The 24,103-nt window shown below is 46.8% G+C and overlaps 1 protein-coding gene across 9 annotated transcripts in view; it reads left to right on the top strand.

The window, feature by feature from the left end:
- The window catches only part of LOC144604761 (protein piccolo-like), a 180,617-nt gene that overhangs the window by 68,761 nt on the left and 87,753 nt on the right, over positions 1 to 24,103 (top strand). For 8 of the 9 annotated variants that reach the window (XR_013548776.1, XM_078419396.1, XM_078419395.1 and 5 more), the window contains exons 5-7: positions 2,140 to 6,976; positions 7,325 to 9,258; positions 19,764 to 21,882. Coding sequence is in view for 8 of the 9 variants with exons in the window: in XM_078419396.1 (XP_078275522.1) it covers positions 2,140 to 6,976; positions 7,325 to 9,258; positions 19,764 to 21,882 (8,890 nt within the window). In the remaining variant the exon portion in view is untranslated. The remainder of the gene's footprint in view (positions 1 to 2,139; positions 6,977 to 7,324; positions 9,259 to 19,763; positions 21,883 to 24,103) is intronic. The other variant, XM_078419394.1, reaches the window with a different exon arrangement.

The raw sequence follows: 24,103 nt of genomic DNA, 5'->3' as shown, positions 1-24,103 counted from the left end.
GCATTTTTCTGGGATCCCTCTCATTCTACCGCAAAGATTGATCTCTCATCATTGCTCACTATCACAGCAATAACAATTTATGTGCAAGGTACCCTGAGATCATTCCAGGATTTGACTCACCGTGCATATTTGGTCCAAGAGAGGTTCTTTGCTTTTGATACTTTCTGCTTGTCTTTTGAATCTTAGTTGGTTCCCCCTATCTCATCCACTGGGGGGAGAGGCTTCAAAAACATAGAGGCAAACAGATGTATGAATCTCCACCATCCCCTCCACTTACCAGTGCAGCATTGGAGACAATCTGTGCTCTGTGTCTTCCTTCCATGAATCAATAAAATTAAACTATTGAGGTGTTTTCGTTTATCTTTTCCCCAATCTTGTTTTCAACTTCTCAGTCTTGAAATGATGGTGTGGAACAGTAATGTGTAAAGTCATTGCCATAACACACTTTATTCTGACTGTCTATCCTACCTATACCCTTCTTAATTTTATAAACCTCTATGGGGTCTCCCCTCAGCCTCCTGTTGCAGTGAGAATTAACCCAGCTGTTAGAAGCTCCCTTGATGTAAACCCTGTATTCCAGGCAACAACCTGGTTAGTCCTCTTCTGCTTCCCCCCTTTTGTCAGCACATTCTTCCTGTAGTGCAGAGGCCAAACTGTTGACAATTCTCCAAAAGCACTCTGATCAATGCTGCAACATGATATCCCAACCCTTGTGTTCAATGCATTCACCTATGAAGGCAAGCATACTAAATGCATTCTTCACTCCTTTATCCACCCATGCCGCCATTTACATCAAGGTCCCTCTATTCTTAGTCTGAAGAAGGGTCCCGACATGAAATGTCATCTATCCAAATACTCCAGAGATGCTGCCTGACCTGCTGAAGTACTTCAGCACTTGTGTCTTTTATTGTAAACCAGCATCTGCAGTTCCTGGTATCTCCCTCTAATCTTTCCTGAGTCCATGCCACACTGCATATGCCCTGTTAGTATCTGACATCTCAAAATGCCTAACCTCACACTTACCTGAATTAAACTCCATCTGCCACTGTTCTGCCTAAATTTCCAACTGACCTATATCTCTCCATATCTTTCCACAACCTTGTTGGAGATGTTGGCTCCATGAATTTCAGCAAGATCTTTGACAAGGTACTGCATGGTAGGCTGATGTGGAGAGTTAGATATCAGGGGATCCAGGGCAAGCTAGCCAATTTGAAGCAAAATTGACTTGAAGGTAGGAGTCAGAGAGTGGGGGTTGCCCTTTAGACTGCAAGCCTGTAGCAAGTGCTGTACCACAGGGATTGGCGCTGTTGTTAATTATTTATATCAGTAATATGGATGTGGCTGGTTCATGAGTTTGTGGATGATACTAAAATTGGTGGTATAGTGGACAGTGAAGAAAGTTATCTACGATTACAACAGAATCTTTTTCAACCAGCCAATGGGCCACGGATAGGGTTTAATTCAGATGTACGACAGGTGTTCTGTTTTGGTCGGACAAACCAGCGAATGAATTCACAGGTTTACAAAGTCATGCAGGGCATTAGTAAAATAGGTTTAGTTTAATTTAGTTTTGAGATACAGCATGGAAACAGGTCCTACGGTCCACCAAGTCCACGCTGACTAGCAATCCCTGCACACTAACACTATCTTACACACACTAGGGTAAATTTACAATTTTACCAAGCCAATTAACCTTCAAATTTGTCATTTTTTGGAGTGCGGGAGGAATCCGGGGCATTTGGATAAAATCCATGCGTCACGGGGAGAATGTACAAATTCCAGATAGACAGCACCCGTAGTCTGGATCAAATACAGGTCTCTGGCGCTGAGAGGCAGCAGCTCTACCCGCTGCACCACCGTGCCACTGCTGGGGTGATCCCAGTCTCTTTCCCGGGGGGGGTTACATTAGAGGGTATAGGTTTAAAGTGAGAGGGGGGTCTGAGGGGTGGGCGTTTCCACTGGGGTAATGGATTTCGACTCTGCTTCACACTGGTGCAACTTTGCTGTTACAGTTTGTATTTTCTGCATGTTCTTTTGCTGTGGATTGTTGATGGACATTGAGTACTAAGATGTCATGTGACAAATTCCTTTGATTATTGTTTCTATTTCATTGAGTAATGTACAATGTTTCCTAAACAGGAGGATGACAAATCTGACTCATCGGCCCTACTTCAGCAGAGGAGCCCCCAAGGTCTGAGTGACACTGGCTATTCATCTGATGGGATATCGAGCTCGTTGGGTGAAATTACAACCACTCTCCAAAGCGAAGATAAAGACTTGCTCAAGGAGCCAGTGAAGAAAGATTCAATTTCCCAGGAAAGTAGTCCATCAAGTCCTTCTGATCTTGCCAAGTTAGAAAGTACTGTACTTTCAATCTTAGAATCTCAGGCAAATACACAAAACAATGGCAAGCCAGGTCAGTACAAAGATCCTTACGGACTTTATACTAACCAGGAAAGAGAGCACCACAGGCCAAGGACTCTGCCAATTACTCCTGAATCTTACAGCTCAGATGAAGAGGATCTGGAAGACATTCAGGAAGAGGATGAAGAAGCTCTGGAAGATGAGAGTCGTGCGGTTACTTTGCATAAAACAGCGGCAAAAGAAAGCTGTGGTTCTGAGGAGGCAGCAGTGAGGAGGCAGAGGTATGATTCTCTGGAGGACAGTAGTGAGAGCGAGCTGTCACCTCGACATCACCGGCAGAGAGCTGTCAGCGTTGGATCGTCAAGCAGTGACAGCCACGTATCTGGTGATGAGGAAGAATTTATTCGAAAGCAGATTATTGAGATGAGTGCAGGTGAAGATGAATCAGGATCTGATGAGGATGAATATATCAGGGGCCAGTTGAAAGAGATTGGCAAAAAAGACCATCCGGAGACCAAAGGGTCAACTGCTAAGCACAGACGCCTTTCAAAGAAAAGCAGCACAAGTCACGACGACGATTCAGGGCGACGGCACTCGTGGCATGACGATGACGATGATGAAGTCTATGACGCAAGCCCTGAAGCCAAGTACAGAGAGACGAAAAGTCAGGGCAATGAGGAGATGTCTGTCTCAGCTGGTGGAGGTCTTAGACGTTTTAAAACTATTGATTTGAACAGTTCTATTGCAAATAAGTACACAGAGGATTCTGAGAAAAAGGATGAAATGTACTATGATGAAGAACCAGAGCTGGAAATGGAAAGCTTGACCGATTCACCAGAAGACAAGTCAAGAGGAGAAGGTTCATCCAGTTTACACGCAACATCCAGCTTCACCCCTGGGACCTCGCCCACTTCAGTGTCGTCTCTGGACGAAGACAGCGACAGCAGTCCAAGCCACAAGAAGGTCCTTGGAGAAAGTAAACAGCAACGCAAGGCTCGTCACAGATCACATGGCCCCTTGTTGCCAACCATTGAAGATTCCTCTGAAGAAGAAGAATTGCGGGAGGAGGAAGAACTTCTGCGAGAACAAGAGAAGCAACGAGAATTGGAGCAGCAACAAAGGAAGAGTTCAGCAAAGAAATCCAAGAAAGATAAAGATGAGCTAAGAGCTCAGAGAAGACGCGAGCGTCCAAAAACACCTCCCAGCAACCTGTCGCCGATTGAAGATGCTTCACCAACAGAGGAACTGCGTCAAGCTGCGGAAATGGAGGAGTTACATCGGTCTTCATGCTCAGAATATTCACCAAGCATTGAGTCTGAATCTGAAGGTTTTGAAATCAGTCCAGAAAAAATTATAGAGGTGCAGAAAGTTTATAAACTGCCAACATCAGTTTTGTTGTATTCTCCAACAGATGATGGGACTGGCAACATTATGGAAGATGCGATTGGCCAGAAATCTTTGAAAAGTGCAGATGAAGCATATGAACAAATGATGCAAAAAGCAAAATCACTTCAGAATCAGAAGGGACCGGATGAAGTATTTGAGAAAGAGCCTTTATATGGGGGCATGTTAATAGAAGATTATATCTACCAATCTTTAGTCGAAGATACGTACAACGGAACCACAGATAACCGTGACTTACATCCTGTTGCAGGACTGTTCCAAGACAATGCAAAGAAATTAAGAAGTCCCGATGAAATTTATGAGGAAATAATGCAAAGGTCTCCCGGTTCCGGAGATGTCGGACAATCTGCCGCTGGGAACCTCCAGCGACGGCAGGTATCCACTGTGCCTCCCGGTGGGGACACCATGGTTACACATTCCTCAAGGGCTCAAGAATCTTCCCCAAACATGGACAGGCAGTTGTTAGATGCTGATGCTGCGTATGAGGAGGTGATGAAGCGGCAAAGGGCGCTGTTAACTCCGGGAACCAGCCCCACGCAGCCTTGTTCCCCCCAGTCTCCCGTAACTACTGATGCTCCTGGCATTCCTGGAGCAACATTCCCACCGACTTCCACCAGCGTGGACCACGATGCAAACACCTCAATGCCAAAGTCAGACGCAGGCGCCATCCAGGCAAGTTGTGTCATGCATTCTATCCCAGACGTTAGAATCACTCAACACTTCACAGAAGAGGACATTGAAACAGAATACCCAGATTATGGTGCTCTTGAAAGACCAGAGATGGTGAAGCAGAGCAACCCGGAGACTCCGGCCACCTGCATGGCACCGAGCACCACCACACCGGTAACGTCAACTTGCACGGTTCCCTCAACCATCACCACAACCGGGATCTCTCCAGTTCCACACACTGCGCCAGCTCTGGTAACAGATGTGGTTGCTGTTGGTAAAGCTACAAGTGAAGAGAGGGTCGCTGTAGCACCCACGTCTACTTCAGCCAGTGTAACTGGTGTGGTGGGTAGGACTCCTCCTGTTCCAATCAGTGCGGCTCTAGATGCTACAAACATGCCACATCATGTGGTTATTTCTGTTCCTCCTGGTCGGGACAGTTCCCAGCCGCCCACCTCCACTCTTGTCGCCTCATTACCTCAGGCTAGACCATCCACTGCAGCCAATCATTTCGATAATGTTGTCCCTTCGGTCAGTGTGACTATATGTGGAGGCTCAGGTATAACACAGACGACATCAAAAGCTCTGCCGCCATCCATTCGGTCAGGAGATGGGAACCTCACCACTGCCTCAACTACTGCACCCATCTCCTCCACGTCCAGGGCAGTTTTCACCGGCACCGCCCCACAACGACCACACACCACAGCCTGGGATTGTTCTCCTCCCGTTACAGCGGGCCCATGTATCACGAGACCAGCACTGTACTCTATAATGAGCACACCCCTCCCGCCACCCCCACCGCCACCGCCTCTCCCTCCACTTCCAAAGCCATTTGCCATCCCAAGGAAGCCATTCATGCCTCAGGTTCCCATCTGTGGAATGGGTTACCCCGTATACACTGGTGTTAGAACAGGCGTGTGTAATAGTGTAAATCAAAGTAGTGTGCTGGCCGACGGCAGGTTATACCACCCACCCCCGCCACCCGTCCTTCCCAAACCAGCCAACATTCCCTCTGCAATGGTGTTCCCCACCAGGCCAACAGATGGAATTCGACCTGCCATTCCTCCAAAGCCTTCACTCTCTCACCTCCCCCTCACTGAACACAAATCAGGTGAATTACAGCATAAACCTCACTCCTCAACTACAACCTTGTCTTTGAAGTTGACCTCCCCAGGAGACTTTAAACCCACCTCCCCCACAACGCCCCTGTCCCCGCATTCAAGCAGAGCTTCTCCCAAGTTGACTCTTCATTCACAAGCGACCTACGTGGTCATCACTTTGCCCTCTGAGCCGGGCACACCAACAGAATCTATCACCTGCCAAGCTTCACCTGCTCACCTGTGCGCCACCTCGTCCAAACCCCACGCTCTCGCCCCGTCACCGTCCACCATGTCCTTGGCTCGCTTCAGACAGTCTTTAGAAACACAGGAAATAGTTGAAAAGGGGAAGACAGAGACTGTATATTTTTATCAGAGTTTGGCGCAGGGTGTGATATCAACGGTGGCCCGTGAACTGTCGACAGACGCCACACAAGTGCCGGTGTTATGCAACACGGTGCCATTCACAAGGAGTGTCTCCATCTCCATCCCCCCGAATGGTAAATATCCGGAGACTTCGCGCCTTCAGGGAACCGACAGCTCCCTGGACCAGGGCCCAATGCCCAGCGATGTGATTGATCTCCGCACCTTGTCATCGCTGGACTCGGCCATGACCACCAAAGGCATGGACTTGTCCACGTTGGCGGCAGACGGGCGGAGGCAGGAGTCGGCGGTGGAAGCTGGCAATGGGCGGCAGGGCAGTGTAGTTCAGCCCAACATCGTCAACCTCAGCACCGTTGCAGCAGCAGAACAAGTGTCGGGTTACAGAGCTGCAGTGGGTGCAGCATATCTTGCAGAGCCCTGCGATGGGCCAGTGGACCTGGTACATGCGGCATCATTGCCTCTCCAACTGACAGCCCGCCCTGATGCTGTGCCGGCCACCCATGGCCCAGCGGCTGGAGTCGGCGTGGCCGAGGTCGCCATGAACCTAACGTGCAGTTCCACCGTCCCGGTCCAAGGCTGGACGGTCTCAACGCCACCCATCTCGGCCCTCACCGGGACCACCACCGGCTGGATGGATGGAGAGATGACTGAGGTCGCAGCTGTCGACCTGAGCACCACAAAGCCTCAGAGGATGATGGTGTCTCTGGACGAGGTCACGTCGGGCACAGTGACGGCGGTGATGGGAGTGGACGACAGGCCCGTTGATCTCACGGCGGGGCGGCAGAGTGTTTGCTGCGACGTGGTTTACAAGCTGCCCTTTGGCCGCACTTGTTCCTCTCTGGAAACTGCCTCTGTCCTACCTGAAGACCGCTACGGTTACAGGGATGACCACTACGCCTATGACCGCAATGGGCCGCACGGTTCTCGGGGATTGGGCAACATGAAGCCCTCTATGTCGGACACGAACCTGGCGGATGCTGGAGTGTTTCAGTACCGGACCAGGTACAGCTTCAGTGGCGCAGATGCAGCTGTGGATCTAACTGCAGGGAAACTGACAGCAGGTCAGTGTGAAACAGCCACAGACCTCTCACTCACACTCGGCCTGCATGCTTTCCCACAACTTGTGCTGGCTTAATGCTTCCGTTTCGCATCGTTTCTAATCCCTGTTTCTTTCCACGAGTCCAGAACATTAAGCATGAGGAAATTAATTGCAACTAACCTTTTGTTTAATCATTTTTGCATTATTTGCACAACTGCTTGCATGCACTTGCATGTTTTTTCCCCAGCTTGTTTTTTATGTGGTTTCTAATTGCAAATGTCGGTGGTAACGAGGATTGCATGCACTGGCACGTCACCCACTCTCCAGTCTGTGTCTGCGAGTGAACCCTGTTTTGACCCTGTGATTACAGGTGAACTAATGGACTATTCTGCAGTTTGTACCCAGCCTCACGACCACCTCAGCCAAGGAGCGCTGAGCTATCCCGAGACGAGACAACTGATTGCAGGCACTGCCCCTCTGCCGCAGTACTCGCAGGCAAGATTAATCCCGACCATGGGAGGCCATCACGGCATGCCGAGTGTGCTCAGGTCTTCTGGTGGGGTAGTTTATTCTTCCGTGGCAACTCCAATTCCATCCACGTTTGCAATTACCACCCAGCCCGGTTCAATATTTAGCCATTCCCTTGATGTCCACTGCAGGGAGAGCGGTCTAGACACAGCGACCTTCCAACCCATGGGCCCAGAGACTCTGCAGAGCGGGCCCCACATTGCGGCCACGTACCCCGAATCTGCAGGCGCCCCTTTCTTGCACGAAGCTGATTACTTGCTGGAACCCGACAACGACCCGACAACAGTCTCCCTGCTCTCCCCTCTCGGGTCGCCCGGGTCCGAGGAGAACAAGCAGCTGCTGATGGAACGGGAGATGCTGGAGTTTGAGAAGATGAAGCAGATCCGTTTGGCCGAGGAACTGGAGCGGGAACGACACGAGATCCAGATCTTCCGCGAGCAGGAGAAGATGATCGTTCAGCGGGAACTACAGGAGCTACAGACCATGAAGCAACAGCTCCTGTTCCAGCAGGAGGAGGAGAGGCAGGCGCAGTTCATGATGCAGCAAGAAACCATCGCCCAGCAGCAGATCCAACTGGAGCAGATCCAGCAGCTACAACACCAACTGCAGCAGCAACTGGACGAGCAGAAGATCCGCCAGATCTATCAGTACAGCTACGACCCTCCTGCGCCCCAGACCACCGCGACCAGCGCGGAGAGCGGGACGTTCTGGCAACTTCAGGACCACAACGTGTCTCCTCAGATGGGCCAGGACGTGCCGCAGAGCCAGGCGTGGTATGTGCAGGCCGATGGTGTTCCCCAGCACACGCCTCGCCCCTGTCTGCTCAGCTCCGTGTCTGAAATGTCTCTGAAAGACGTCGATGCCAGAGAGGGGAGGCAGCTGAAAAAGAGAAGCTCGATGCCGAGGCTGCGTGCCACGGAGAGTCTGGAGGACAGTTTACAGGACTCTAAATCATACAAGAAAATAGTCGACAGTGGCGTCCAAACTGACGACGAAGAAGCGACAGAAAGGTCCTACGCAACCAGAAGAAGAAGGTCCAAGAAGAGCGTGGATTCCTGCGTCCAGACGGACGACGAGGACAACGCGGAGGAGTGGGACATTCCCAGGAGGCGCAAGTCTCGAGTGGGGAAGTACACGGATGGTGGTGCAGAACCGGACAAAACAAAGCGTCTACATTTCGCCAAATTCTCCAACATTGCAGTGCAGACCGTTGCCGAAATCTCCGTACAAACAGAACCTGAAGGAATAATCAAGACGCCTTCAATAAGGGCTAGGATCGATTCCAAGATAGAGATTGTGAAGCACATCTCTGCTCCAGAGAAAACATACCGAGGTGAAAGCTTAGGGTGCCAGACAGAGGGGGAGTCCAATGGACAAAGCCCCCTCTATGTGAGTAGCACGGTGGTCGCTACGATATCTCCACCTAAACCTGACAAAAAACGCCCAACGCCGCTAGAAATTGGATATTCCAATCACCTTCGTGCTGATTCATCCTTTCAAGTTGTTCCCTCCCCTCCCAAATCTCCCAAGGTGTTATACTCTCCTCTCTCACCGATGTCTCCAAACAAAGGCTTGGAAACGGCCTTCGAACCCTACGACAAATCCTCGCCCGCGGACAACATCTCACAGAAGCTGGCGGCTCCAGGTGTGTCCAAGAGCCAGCCGCTCAGTCCCCGGACCAAGGTGATGCAAAGGTCCATGTCTGACCCGAAACCTCTCAGCCCCACGGCGGAAGAAAGTTCCCGAATGCACTTCCAATATAGCGACAGCTACGCGGTAAGTAAACGGCACAGACACGATAGACAGAAGGCCATTCGGCCCTTCCACATGTCCCCGCTGGCCGCCACTTCCCACATGTGGATTGTCAAAATGATTTAGATACTTTCCACATCAAATATGATTAAATAATAGGACCAGTGTCTGGTTGCAAACGGCAATAATTAACCCGGTGGTTCACAGTTGGTACAAATACAGAATGTAATGACCAGGCGTGTAGTTGGACGGTGCCTTAACGATTGGATGGGCACCACACAGGTGAAAGGTTGGCTGGTCAACGTGATGGACACAGGCAAGGGAAGCCATTACCAAAGTTCCAGCAAGTCGTGCTTAAAGGAGGCGGGGTAAGAGCGGTTGCCCGGTTGCCTGGTCATTGAGAACATCACGGGCATCTCCCGGAGAATGTGGGGACACGTTTTGCTTGCAGGGACGTGTATAAGGAGAGGTGTCGTTCATGGTTCATCAGGGACTCGGTACTGCAGGTAGCAGCAAAACTGCAAACGCCAAAGGGTGCAGATGAGAGAGAAGAGTGGTTCCAGTGTTGCACACTGCAGCTGGTTGTACAAGTCCTGCAACATGGAGCTGCAGGTGAGCTGCACAGGTGCTGCACAGGGGCTGCCTCCGGCTGTGGACAAGCTGGGCTGCCATGGTCTATACCTGGCAGGCAACATGTCACTTACAGACAGGGCAACCTGTAGCAAAAGATGGTCCAGTTCCACTGATATCATTTGGGTTGCAGCCCAAGTAGTGTCTATTGTACCTCAACATGATGCTGGGTCTCTAAACATTAAAGGGAATAATGGCATGTTGGCCTTCATAACGAAAGGATTTGACAAAAGGAGTAAATTGGTCCTTCTGCAGTTGTACAGGGCCCTGGTGAGACCACATCCAGAGTATTGTGTGCAGTTTTGGTCTCCGAATTTGAGGAAGGACATCCTTGCTCTTGAGGCAGTGCAGCGTAGGTTCACGAGATTGATCCCTGGGATGGCGGGACTTTCATATGAGGAAATATTAGAAAGACTGGGCTTGTATTCACTGGAATTTAGAAGGATGAGAGGGGATCTTATAGAAACATATAAAATTATAAAATAACTGGACAAGCTAGATGCAGGAAAAATGTTCCCAATGTTGGGGGAGTCCAGAACCAAGGGGCACAGTCTAAGAATAAAGGGGAGGCTATTTAAAACTGAGACGAGGAAAAACTTTTTCACCCAGAGAGTTGTGAATTTGTGGAATTCTCTGCCACAGAGGGCAGTGGAGGCCAATTCACTGGATGGATTAAAAGAGAGTTAGATAGAGCTATTGGGGTTAGCAGAATTAAGGGATATGGGGAGAAGGCAGGCACGGGTTACTGATTGTAGATGATCAGCCATGATCACAATGAATGGCGGTGCTGGCTCGAAGGGCCAAATGGCCTCCTCCTGCACCTATTTTCTATGTTTCTATTTTAATAACGTTTAGTGCAAGATAAAGTCACACTAAATATAGTCTGAGGATCTTCAATGAGGTAGATAATAACTCAGGACCGCTCTCTAGTTGTTGATAGGATGATTCAGTTGATCCACACAATCCACACATCTATTGGATGTGGAATCAAACCCACACGGCTATCTCATCTCCCCTTTCATCTCTTCTGTACAATATTCCTGCATCTGCATCACTCAGATATGGGCCCCACACTGAGGAAGGATGTGCTGACTCGGGAAAGGGTCCAGAGGAGGTTTACAAGAAAGATTCCAGGAATGATTGAGTTAACATATGATGAGCGTTTGTCGGCACTGGGCCTGTACTCACTGGAGTTTAGAAGGATGAGGGGGGACCTCATTGAAACTTACCAATAGTGAAAGGCCTAAATAGAGTGAATGTGGAGAGGATGTTTCCACTAGTGGGAGAGTCTAGAACCAGAGACTATAGCCTCAGAATAAAAGAATGCATCTTTAGAAAGGAGATGAGGAGGAATTTCTTTAGTCAGAGGCTGGTGAATCTGTGGAATTCATTGCCACATATGGTCGGGGGAGGCCTAGCCAATGGATATTTTTATGACGAAGATTGACAGGTTCTTGATTAGTGTGGGTGTCAGTGGTTATGGGAAGAAGGCAGGAGAATGGGGTTGAGAGGGAGAGATAGATCAGCCATGATTGAATGCAGAGTAGAATGGCCTAATTCTACTGGAACATGGATTTATGATCCCTCTGCTCTCCAAGGATTCACTTAATCCCATCTGCTTGTCCTTGAGCCATGCCTGCTTATTACTGACTACCGTATATGCTACGTTTACAATCTATGTTATGTTTAAAGAAATAATAATTTCTGGCAGGGAGCGGTTCAGAGTGTACATCATATTCTTAGCCTGGATCTTTTTAACTCTTGCTACTTTCCTAATGTCAGAAACAGATTCCAAATCAGATTCTGTAAGTACCAGAGTTTGGCAAGTGTGTTCTTTTTGCTCGTCACTGTGAATTATTATTTGAAACATATATATAATAAAAGTTTCATGCAGTATGCATAATGTGATCTATCTAATGGCATATTGATACCTAATAGATACCTGCTTAATCCAATTAGATTTCATGATCTATTTATGTTAATTCCACCAGTTACCACAGGGGACTCATTCTTTTACCATCTGACAACTACTAAAAGAAAATATTTTTTGTCTCATTTATTTCAAAACAGACATGGTTTAATTTAAAATTAAATTAGAGAGATGGAGTTATACAACACAGGAACAGGACCCTCGGCCCAACCTGCCCACGCCAACCAAGGTACCCATCTACACAAGACCTGCATTTGGCCCATATCCCTCTAATCCTTTCCTATCCATGCACCTGTCCATATGTTGTTATAATACCTGCCCCAATACCACCTAGGGCAGCTCGTTCCATATTATAATTGAAAAAGTTGCCCTTCTGGTTCTTGTTAAATGTTCCTCTCTCACGCATGGAAAGGACAGGTTTGAAGCGATGTGGACCAAATGTGGGCAGGTGGGACTAGCGTAGTTGGAACATGTTGGCCGATGTGGGCAAGGGCCGAAAGGCCTTTTTCCACACTGTATTACTCTATGACTGCATGACCTTAAACCTACAACCTCTGATTCTTGATTCCACTACTCTGGGTTAATGACTGTGCATTCACCCAATCTTTTATCCTCTTGATTTTACCCCATAAAATTACCCCTCAGCCTCCTGTGTTCCATAAATAAAACCGTAGCCTTCCTAACCTCTCCATTTAGCTCAGGCCCTCAAGATCTTGGCAACATCCTCATAAATGTTCTCTGCACTCTTTCCTGCATAATGACATCCTTCCAATAGTAGGATGACCAAAACTGAAGACAATGCTCGCAATGTGGCCTCACCAACATGCTGTGCAACTGTAGCATAACATCCCAACTTCTACATTCAATTCGGACTGATAAAGCCCAATGTACCTTCATGAAAACCTTATCTCCCAGTGACACCACTTTCAGGGTACTCCTGTACTGCGAGTTCCTTTTGCTTTATAACACTCCTCAGATTTCTGCCATTCACTGTGAAGTTCCTGACCCTGGTTTGATTTCACAAAATGCAGCACCTCACACTTATCTGCATTAAACGCCATTAACCATTTCTCAGCCCCCCTGCCCACCTGATCAAGATGCTGCTGTAATTTTTGATAACTGTCTTCACTATCTATGATATTTCCCAATTTAGTGTCATCTGCAAACTTACGAATCATACAATAGACAATAGGTGCATGAGGAGGCCATTCGGCCCTTCGAGCCAGCACCGCCATTCACTGTGATCATGGCTGATCATTCACAATCAGTACCCCGTTCCTGCCTTCTCCCCATATCCCTTAACTCCGCTATCTTAAAGAGCTCTATATAACTCTCTCATGAAAGCATCCAGAGAATTGGCCTCCACTGCCTTCTGAGGCAGAGAATTCCACAGATTCACATCTCTGGGTGAAAAAGTGTTTTCTCATCTCCATTCTAAATGGCCCACCCCTTATTCTTAAACTGTGGCCCCTGGTTCTGGACTCCCCCAACATCGGGAACATGTTTCCTGCCTCTAGCATGTCCAATCCCTTAATAATCTGAAGAAAGGTCTCGACCCAAAACGTCACCCATTCCTTCTCTCCTGAGATGTTGCCTGACCCACTGAGTTACTCCAGCATTTTGTGTCTACCCTTAATAATCTTAGGTTTCAATAAAATCCCCTCTCATCCTTCTAAATTCCAGTGTATACAAGCCCAGTCGCTCCATTCATTCAACATATGACAGCCCCGCCATCCCAGGAATTAACCTAGTAAACCTACGCTGCACTCCCTCAATAGCAAGAATGCCCTTCCTCAAATTTGGTGACCAAAACTGCACACAATACTCCAGGTGTGGTCTCATGAGGGCTCTGTACAACTGCAGAAGAACCTCTTTGCTCCTATACTCAACTCCTTTTGTTATGAAGGCCAACATGCCATTAGCTTTCTCCACTGCCTGCTGTACCTACATGTTTACATTCAGTGACTGATGCACAAAGACACCCAGATCTCGTTGTATTTCCCATTTTCCTAACTTGACACCATTCAGATAATAATCTGCCTTCCTGTTCTTGCCACCAAAGTGGATAACCTCACATTTATCCACATTAAACTGCATCTGTCATACATCTGCCCACTCACACAACCTGTCCAAGTCACCCTGCATCCTCAGAGCATCCTCCTCACAGTTCACACTGCCACCCAGCTTTGTGTCATCTGCAAATTTGCTAATGTTACTTTTAATCCCTTCATCTAAATCATTAATGTATATTGTAAATAACTGCAGTCCCAGCATCGAGCCTTGCGGTACCCCACTAGTCGTTGCCTGCCATTCTGAAAGGGACCCGTTAATCCCTACTCTTTGTTTCCTGTTTTCTATCCATGTCAGTACCCTACCCCCAATACCATGACCTCTAATTTTGGCCACTAATCTATGTGGGACCTTATCAAAGGCTTTCTGAAAGTCCAGGTACACTACATCCACTGGCTTTCCCTTGTCCATTTTCCTAGATACATCCTCAAAAAAGCCCAGAAGATTAGTCAAGCATGAGTTGCCTATCATAAATCCATGCTGACTCGGACCGATCCTGTTACTGCTATCCAAACGTGCCACTATTTCATCTTTTATAATTGACTCCAGCATCTTCCCCACTACTGATGTCAGACTAACTGGTCTATAATTCCCTGCTTTCTCTCTCCTTCCATTCTTAAAAAGTGGGACAACATTAGCTACCCTCCAATCCACAGGAACTGATTCTGAATCTATAGAGCATTGGAAAATGATCACCAATGCGTCCACGATTTCTAGAGCCACCTCCTTAAGTACCCTGGGATGCAGACCATTAGGCCCTGGGGATTTATCGGCCTTCAGTCCCATCAGTCTACCCAACACCATTCCATTTCCTGCCTAATGTGAATTTCCTTCAGTTCCTCTACCACCCTAGGTCCTCTGGCCACCAGAACATCTGGGAGATTGTTTGTATCTTCATTAGAGAAGACAGATCCAAAGTACCTGTTCAACTCGTCTGACATTTCCTTGTTCCCCATAATAAATTCACCTGTTTCTGTCTTCAAGGAACCCACATTTGTCTTAACTATTTTTTTCCTCTTCACATACGTATGGAAGCTTTTATTATCCTCCTTCATATTCTTGGCTAGCTTACCCTCGTACCTCATCTTTTCTCCCGGTATTCCTTTTTAAATTTTATTCTGTGGCTCTTTAAAAGTTTCCCAATCCTCTGGCTTCCTGCTCATCTTTGCTATGTTATACAGTACTTCTCTTTTATTTTTATACTGTCCTTGACTTCCCTTGTCAGCCACGATTGCCTCTTACTCCCCTTAGAATCTTTCTTCCTCTTTGGAATGAACTGATCCTGCACCTTCTGCATTATTCCCAGAAATACCTGCCATTGTTGTTCCACTGACATCCCTGCTAGGGTCTCTTTCCAGTCAATTTTGGCCAGCTCCTCCCTCATGCCTCCATACTCCCCTTTGCTCAACTATAATACTGACACTTCCGATGTTCCCTTCTCCTTCTCAAATTGTAGATTAAAACTTATCATATTATGGTCACTACCTCCTCATGGCTTTTTAACCTTGAGTTCCCTTATCAAATCCGGTTCATTACACAACACTAAATCCTGAATTGCCTTCTCCCTGGCAGACTCCAGTACAAGCTGCTCTAAGAATCCATCTCGGAGGCACTCCACAAACTCCCTTTCTTGGGAGGCACAACCTGTACCTTGTACAATCTCATCCGATTCAAGAATAAGAATAAGAAGGATACATGGGACAAGTATAGGCAGCTGGGATCAAGTGCATCCTTGGAGGAATTTGGGGAACTAAGGAGTAAACAAAAAAAGGAAATCTGAAGGGCAAAAAGGGGCCAGGTGATAGCTCTGGCAGACAGCATTAAGGACAATCCGAAGAGATTTTATAAATACATAAGGGGGAAAGGGGTAACAAGAGATAGAGTGGGACCCTTCAGGTATCAAAAAGGTCACCTCTGTGTGGAGTCACAGGAGATGGACAAGGTCCTCAATTAGTTTTTCTCCTCTGTATTTACCGAGACGGAAGAACTTGGGGCAGTGAATGGAAGTGTCTTGAGAGGTTAGTGTTATGGTTGAAGAGGTGTTGAAGGTACTATCGTGGATGAAGGTAGATAAATCTCCAGGGGCTGATCACATATATCCGAGCACATTGTGGGAAACTAGAGAGGACATTGCGGGAGCCCTGGTTGAAATTTATGAATCATCTTTAAATACAGGAGAGGTGCCGGAAGACTGGGGGGTGGCAAATGTTGTGCCTCTAAAGAAGGGCTGCCAGGAAAATACTGGTAACTATAGGCCAGTGACCTTATCATCTATAGTTGGTAAGTTACTGGAGAGTGTTCTGAGGGACAGGTTATACAGGCATTTGGATGGACAAGGGGTGATTAGGGATAGTCAGCATGGGTTTGTATGTGGGAGGTCGTGTCTCACATATCTGATTGAGTTTTTTGAAGACGTTACCGTAAAGGTCGATGAGGGCAGAGCTGTAGATGTGTACAAGGACTTCATCAAAGCATTCGACAAGATTCCGCATGGTAGGCAGATCCAGAAGGTTAGATCGCATGGGATCCAAGGAGTGATAGCTGAATGGATAGAAATGTGGCTCCATGGACGGAAGCAGAGAGTGATGGTGGAAGGTTGCTTCTCAGACTGGAGGCCTGTGACTAATGGTGTGCCTCAGGGTTCGGTGCTGGGCCCGTTACTGTTTGTCATCTACATCAATGATTCGGATGAGAAAATGCATGGCAAGATTCACAAGTTTGCTGATGATACAAAAGTGAGTGGTTTTGCAGATAATGTAGATGGTTGTGGAAAAATTGCTGCAGGATCTTGATTAATTTGCCAGGTGGGCGGAGGAATGGTTAATTGAATTTAATACAGAGAAGTGTGAGGTGTTGCATTTTGGGAAGTCTAACATGGACAGGATCTACACAGTGATTGATGGGGCTCTGGGTAGTGTTGTAGAGCAGAGGGATCTAGGTGTGCAGGTGCATGGTTCCTTGAAGGTGGAGTCAAAAAGGCTTTTGGTACATTGGCCTTCATCAGTCAGTATTGAGTATAAAAGTTGGGAGGTCATGTTGCAGTTGTATAAGATGTTGGTGAGGCTGCATTTAGAGTACTGTGTTCAGTTCTGGGCACCATGTTATAGGAAAGATGTTGTCAAGCTGAAAAGGATACAGAGAAGATTTACGAGGATGTTGCCAGGACTAGAGGGTCTGAGCTACAGGGAGAGGTTGAGCAGGCTGGGACTTAATTCCATGGAGTGCAGGAGGATGAGGGGTGATCTTGTAGAAATGTATAAAATCATGAGAGGAATAGTTCGGGTAGATGTGCAAGGCCTCTTGCACAGAGTAGGCGAATTGAGGACGAGAGGACGTGGGTTTAAGGTAAAGCAGAAAAGATTTAATAGGAATCTCAGGGGTAACTTTTTCACACAAAGGGTGGTGGGTGTATGGAACGAGCTGCCAGATGAGGTAGTTGAGGCTGGGACTACCTCAACCTTTAAGAAACAGTTAGACAGGTACACGGATAGGACAAGTTTGGAGGGATATGGACCAAGTGCAGGCAGGTGGGACTGGTGTAGTTGGGACATGTTGGCCAGTGTTGGGCAGTGGGGCCGAAGGGCCTGTTTCTATGCCATATAACTCTATGACTGTGATTCATTGATATAGATAATACACAGCAATGGGCCAAACACCAATCCCTAAGGCACACCATTAGTCACAGGCCTCCAGTCTGAAAAATATCATTCCACCATCACCCTCTGCTTCCTTTCATAAAGCCAGTTCTCTATCCATACAGCTTGCTCTCCCTGGATCCCATGTGAGCTAACCTTCCTCAACATATATTCCCCTGATAACTTCTCCCCTCCAGTCCCCATGGATATTTTCTGCACACTCTTCAGCTTAATCACTTCCTTGATCAGAACACACAGTACTGCGAGCAAGGTTTCACCACAATTGCAGATGTAACATGATGCCCCAACTCTGTACTCAATGCCTGATGAAGGAAAGCAGGCCAGAAGCCTTCCTCACCACCATGTGTGGCCATTGGTGAACTATATACCTGCATGACTGAGGTTCTCTGTGGCTGAAGGTCTTGCCATTTACTGTGCAGGTCTTCCCTGGTTTACCTGCAAAGCATCTCACTTGGTTGAGTTAACTTCCAGCTGCTAATCCTTGGGCCACTTCCACAATTCATCTTGATTCTGCTGTAATCTGAGACAACCTTCATCACTTCCATTATAGCACCAACGTTATATATTGTACCTGTATTTCATTCATCAATAGTGTACTGCATCCATCAAGAGCACAAAGAAATGAAAAGACACAAATAATTGGCAGTTAATGTGAGGGGGAAAGATTTAATAGAATCTGAGGGGCAGCTTTTTCACTGAGGGTGGCCATATGGAACAGGTAGTTCAGGCAGGTACAATAATAATATTTAAAATGCAGTTGGATGAGGGGTGATCTTATAGAAGTGTATAAAATGGGTAGGTAAAGTTTAGAGAGACATGGGCCAAATGACAGCAAATGGGACTAGCTTAGATGGAGCATCTTGGTTGGCATGGATAAGTTAGGCTGAAGCACCTGTTTCCTTGTTGTATGACTGCGACTTTTAATCAAAGCCAACAAATAGTCTTTAGCAAATTTAAATGGTTATATTGACCTGGAGAGGATGAAAAGAATTGATGAATGAAAATGAGGGATTATGAATGGGAATTTCAATGCCATCTCACTAAGCACATTATTTTGTGGATAATCATCAAGCCTTTAAACATTTTCTTATCCTCGAGGCACTTTGTAAGATGCATCATCTCTGCCTGAAGCTTTGAATTATTTAGATGCACAAGGTTATTTTTGCAACTGCTCAGTAATTATTCATTTTGGAATGTGCACGATGGTGCGATTGGTGTGGCTTTACGATGAGTCACAGCGAGGAATGGTTCCCATTACGCAGTATCAGGGAGGTGTCAGACTCTCTGAGGCAGCTGAGGTGGAGGCAGCACGGAGCCCAAGCCTCTGATGCGAGGGGAGGGTAAACAGGACATTTAAACCATGAAAAGCCAGAGTCAACACTGTGTTGTGGACTAGAGATGGTGAGCTGTGTATGATCAACCTGTTATTGCCCACATGATAATATTAATGACATACATGTGTTGTGAATGTTATTGATCTTCAGCAGAAATTTAACGTAAGTATTTGTAATTTTTTTAAACAATATTATTAGTAATCACTTAAATGGTTTTGTGCCTCTTTAGTAAAATTGAGAAGCATCGGAGTTGTTAACAGTCTTAGAATTGATGAGGTTGTAGAAGTAGTTAATCGTTGTTTGTGGTTAATCCAATGAAGGGAGTGATCACTAAAATGGCAAATTAATTCACAATGACGCCGCTGGAGATGAATATTCCACAGCACAGCCTGCCTACTTTATACTGTCACTTCAGGGGTTCTTAATTAAATATATTCCTTCTTTTCCCAATTTTATGTAATGCTACAATAGTCAAAGTATTTCAGTAGGAAATGATAAGTTTGGTCATGCTAGGTTGTTATTCTTTATTTAGAATATGATCAGACATTTTGTTCCTGAGCAACCTTTCAATCTTAAGATGTGACTATTTGAACTGCAGCCTGGGAGTGAGTGCTCCGGAACATTCTACCAGCCAAGAAGGCGGATAATAAGCCCACAGCAGGGACACTTAAATCGATAGCTAATGGAGATCCAGCAAACATTTTTACAGCTACTGAAGGACTCACGCTATTTCACAGTTTATTAAATAATAAATGATTCTGCAGCACAGTGAAGGGTTAGACGAGCTAACAATATGGTTAATTTTACATCATCAAAAGGAGGTATGTGTGACAATGTTATTGGTAAGGAGGTGGTAGTTTCATGTTAGATTTTTTAAATTAACAACACCATTATTTGCTCTAATTTCAGACCAAAAGTTCTCAAAGTGTCACCCCAGTGGGTACTCAGAAAAAAGTGAAGCGGACTCTTCCCAACCCTCCTCCAGAGGAGGCTGGAGCGGCGGTGAGCCCGGCCGCCTTCTCCAGCGTGGGCTCGGCCTCCCGCAGGCGGGTGTGCAGGACAACCACCATGGCCCGAGCTAAGATCCTGCAGGACATAGACAGGGAACTGGAGCTGGTGGAAAGAGAATCTTCCAAACTCAGGAAAAAGCAGGCAGAGCTGGATGAAGAAGAGAAAGAAATTGATGCCAAGTTACGGTATTTGGAAATGGGCATCAATCGAAGAAAAGAAGCTTTACTGAAGGAGAGAGAGAAAAGGGAGCGAGCATATTTACAGGGTGTGGCCGAGGAGAGGGATTACATGTCAGACAGTGAAGTGAGCAACATAAGGGACATTAGAATGGATGGGCAGCATGGACTGGAGAGGCCCAGAACTGCTCCACAGCCTGACTATGATCAATTCCTCTCCTCCCAAACCCAGTCTCAACCTCAGTATGCAACTACTCCACACTATACACAATACCAATACTCCTCCTCCACACCCACACAGCCCCAAACACAGTACCAACAGCAGGCGTTATACCATCAGCAGGTTTCTCCCTATCAAACGCAGCCTACATATCAAACTGTCCCCACCATCTCATACCAACAGTCTCCTCCTTCTCAAGGCCAGTCCACAGCCTATCCACATTCATCACAAGTGGTGATGATACAACAGAAGCCCAGGCAGACAGCCCTTGTTGAACTTGAACCAAAGATAACTACAAACTATGAGGTGATCCATAATCAGCCTGTTCTAATGGCCTCCACTTCCACAGACACCACATATGCAGTTCCTCATTTGAACAGTAAATACAGCAATTTAGACCTTAGAATCGGGTTGGATGAAAGACGAACCTTGGCCAGCAGTCCAATGTCAGGCATTTCTGCAGATTCCTATTACACAGACATAGAACATCATTCACCCAGGAGCTACGTTCTGATTGATGACATTGGAGAACTCACCAAAGGACCTAGTTCTCTTACTACTGCCTTTAACCTTCATAACATACAAAAAGAAGTAGAGAAGAGTGAGCGTCTGCTTCGTGCCAGTGAGGCCCGCAGGGCCGGAGATGTGAAGGATTTCTTGGGGACGTTACAGTCCCGGTTACACTCCTACGGGAAAGCAGAGGAGGACTCCATGGAGGATCCTTACGAGCTGAAACTTTTGAAACAACAAATAAAGCAGGAGTTCCGCAGAGGTGCCGAGGGTCTCGAACATCTCTCTGGCCTCCCGCAGTATCATCATGGAGACAGCAGCTACCGGCACTTTGCAAAGGCTGAGAAGTACAGCATCAGCAGACTTACTCTGGAGAAACAAGCAGCGAAGCAGCTCCCACCTTCCTTCATTTACCAGAAGCAGAGCAAGCACAAAAAGCAGCTGCTAGACCCCAAAATATCCAAGTTTTTGCCGATTCAGGAAGCTCGAGATGTAGAGGCAGAATACACTAGCTACATGGGCAGCACTCCGTCAGTGACGGGCGTCAGTTCCAGGGCAAGACTGATTCAGGACGACATAACGTTTGGACTGAGGAAGAACATTCGTGACCAGCAGAAGCTTCTCGGCACAGCAATCCGATCGACTTTAGATGAGGAGATTGACAAGGCATACACGAGTGTATCAAGATCCAGGCCCCCTTCTATTTATGGACTTGATTTGTCACTTAAAAGAGATGCTTCCAGTCCATCTTTACAGATAAAAGGTCAGGAGAATGATCCATTAGACATGGCCTTCACACACAGCACTCCTTCTGGCCGGACAAAGCCATCCAGTTTGCCCATTAGCCACAGTAGGGGGCGGATTCCCATCGTGGCCCAGAACTCAGAGGAAGAGAGTCCTCTCAGCCCCGTTGGACAGCCCATGGGGATGGCCCGAGCAGCCGCAGGTCCACTGCCACCAATCTCAGCCGATACGAGGGAGCAGTTTGGCTCAAGCCACTCGCTGCCTGAGGTGCAGCAACACATGAGGGAAGAATCACGGACCCGTGCGTACGACCGTGACATTGCCTTCATTATGGACGACTTCCAGCATGCCATGTCGGACAGTGAAGGTAAAAAGGGATCTAAACACAGCATTACCAATGACAAATGCACCTTTGACGCATGTACATTACTTCTGTTCATTTTTGAACCCCCATGCTCCGTCCTGAGTTTATTTTTATTTGTGTATTTATGCACATTTCAGAAGCATGTTAAAATATCTTAGATTTCTTCTAAAACAGAGGATTTTGTGTACCAAGTAAGGAAATTAGGACATTATTCAACTGCAGTTATTTATTTCATGTGGATGTTTTTACCGTGGAGAAAGACATGAAGACCAAGGAGCATAGAACAAGCAGAGAACATGGAGCAGTACAGCACAGGAACAGGCCCTTCAACCCACAATGTCTGTGCTGAACATGATGACAAGTTAAACAAGTCTCCTCTGTCTGCTCATGATCCATATCCCTCCATTCCCTCCATATCCACGTGCCTGTCTAAAAGCCTTTTAAATGCCCCTTTCATACCTGCCTGGCAACGCGTTCCAGGCCCCCACCACACTTTGTCCCCTTGAAACTTAAGTTTAGGTTTATTATTGTCTTGTGTGTGAAACAGTGAAAAGTTGTTCATGTTATCCAATCAAATCAGATAATACTAAACATAAACACAATCACGTCACACTCAAGTACAATAGGTAGAGCAAAGAGGAAGATACAGAGTCCATGCAGACCAGTGATCACCTGCACACAAGTTCTATGTCATCCCACTTTTGTATCCTACACACTACGGGCAATTTACAGAAGCCAATTAACCTACTAACCTGCACGTCTTTGGAAAGTGGGAAGAAACCGGAACACTCGGTGCAAACCCAGGTAGTCACAGGGAGAACGTACAAACTCCAAACAGACAGCACCCGTAGTCATGATCTAACCCGGTCTCTGGCACTGTGAGACAACAACTCTACCTGCTGCCCCACTGTGGCACCCCTATTAGTAGCGCATCAGTTCCACAGACAAAATCCAATGACTGCAATAGGGTAGAGGTGAATCGGACTGTACCCTAGCTTATGGAAGAACCGTTCAGAAGCCTGATAACAGAGGGGAAGAAGCTGTTCCTAAGTCTGGTGATGCGCGCTCTCAAGCTACAAATCGTCTGCCTGATGGGGGCAGGACGAAGGTCTGTCCAGGATGGGATAAGTGTGATTTTGTTGGCTGCTTTTCAAAGGTAGCATAAAAGGTCGAAAGAGTAACTGGGTGAGAAGTTTAGTCTGCCTGATGGACTGGGCTACACCAACAACTCCGCAATTTCTTACTGTCTTGGGCAAAACTGTTTTCAAACCAAGCTGCGTTGCAACCCAACGGTATGCTTCATATGGTACACTTGTAGTGCCTCAGAAGGCAGTGGAGGCCAATTCTCTAAATGCATTCAAGAGAGAGCTAGATAGAGCTCTTAAGGATAGCGGAGTCAGGGGGTATGGCGAGAGGGCAGGAACGGGGTACTGATTGAGAATGATCAGCAATGATCACATTGAATGGCGGTACTGGCTCGAAGGGCCTAATGGCCTCCTCCTGCACCTATTGTCTATTGTCTATTGAAACAAAACAAGCCCAAATTTTATCAAAACTTGCCCTGCACATCTTCTTCGAGCTTTGTCCCTCTCACCTTAAAGTTATGTGCTTTAATCTTTAACATTTCCACCCTGGGGAAAAAGGTTCTGTGCATATTCTAACTACCTGTTTGGGACAATGACCCATCATTTATTTATTTGCCTCTGTACGCCACAATTTGAGATCTGTAATAGAAAAAAACACATGTGGTTAAAGTGCACATTGTCAGATTTTAATAAAGGCCATTTTTATACATTTTGGTTTCACCATGTAGAAATTACAGCAGTGTTTATACATAGTTCCCCCCATTTCAGGGCACCATAATGTTTGGGACACAGCAATGTCATGTAAATGAAAGTAGTCATGCTTAGTATGTTGTTGCAGATCCTTTGCATGCAATGAATGCTTGAAGTCTGCGATTCATGGACATCCCCAGTTGCTGGGTGTCTTCTCTGGTGATGCTCTGCCAGGCCGGTATTGCAGCCATCTTTAGCTTATGTTTGTTTTGGGGGCTAGTTTGTTTTCAGTCAGAGAGTGGTGAAGGTGTGGAATTCTCTGCCTCAGAAGGCAGTGGAGGCCAGTTCGTTGGATGCTTTCAAGAGAGAGCTGGATAGAGCTCTTAAGGATAGCGGAGTGAGGGGGTATGGGGAGAAGGCAGGAACGGGGTACTGATTGAGAGTGATCA

Source organism: Rhinoraja longicauda, chromosome 23, assembly GCF_053455715.1.
Source record: "Rhinoraja longicauda isolate Sanriku21f chromosome 23, sRhiLon1.1, whole genome shotgun sequence".
Classification (NCBI taxonomy): domain Eukaryota; kingdom Metazoa; phylum Chordata; class Chondrichthyes; order Rajiformes; family Arhynchobatidae; genus Rhinoraja; species Rhinoraja longicauda.
This window is presented reverse-complemented; position numbering and strand designations above follow the sequence as displayed.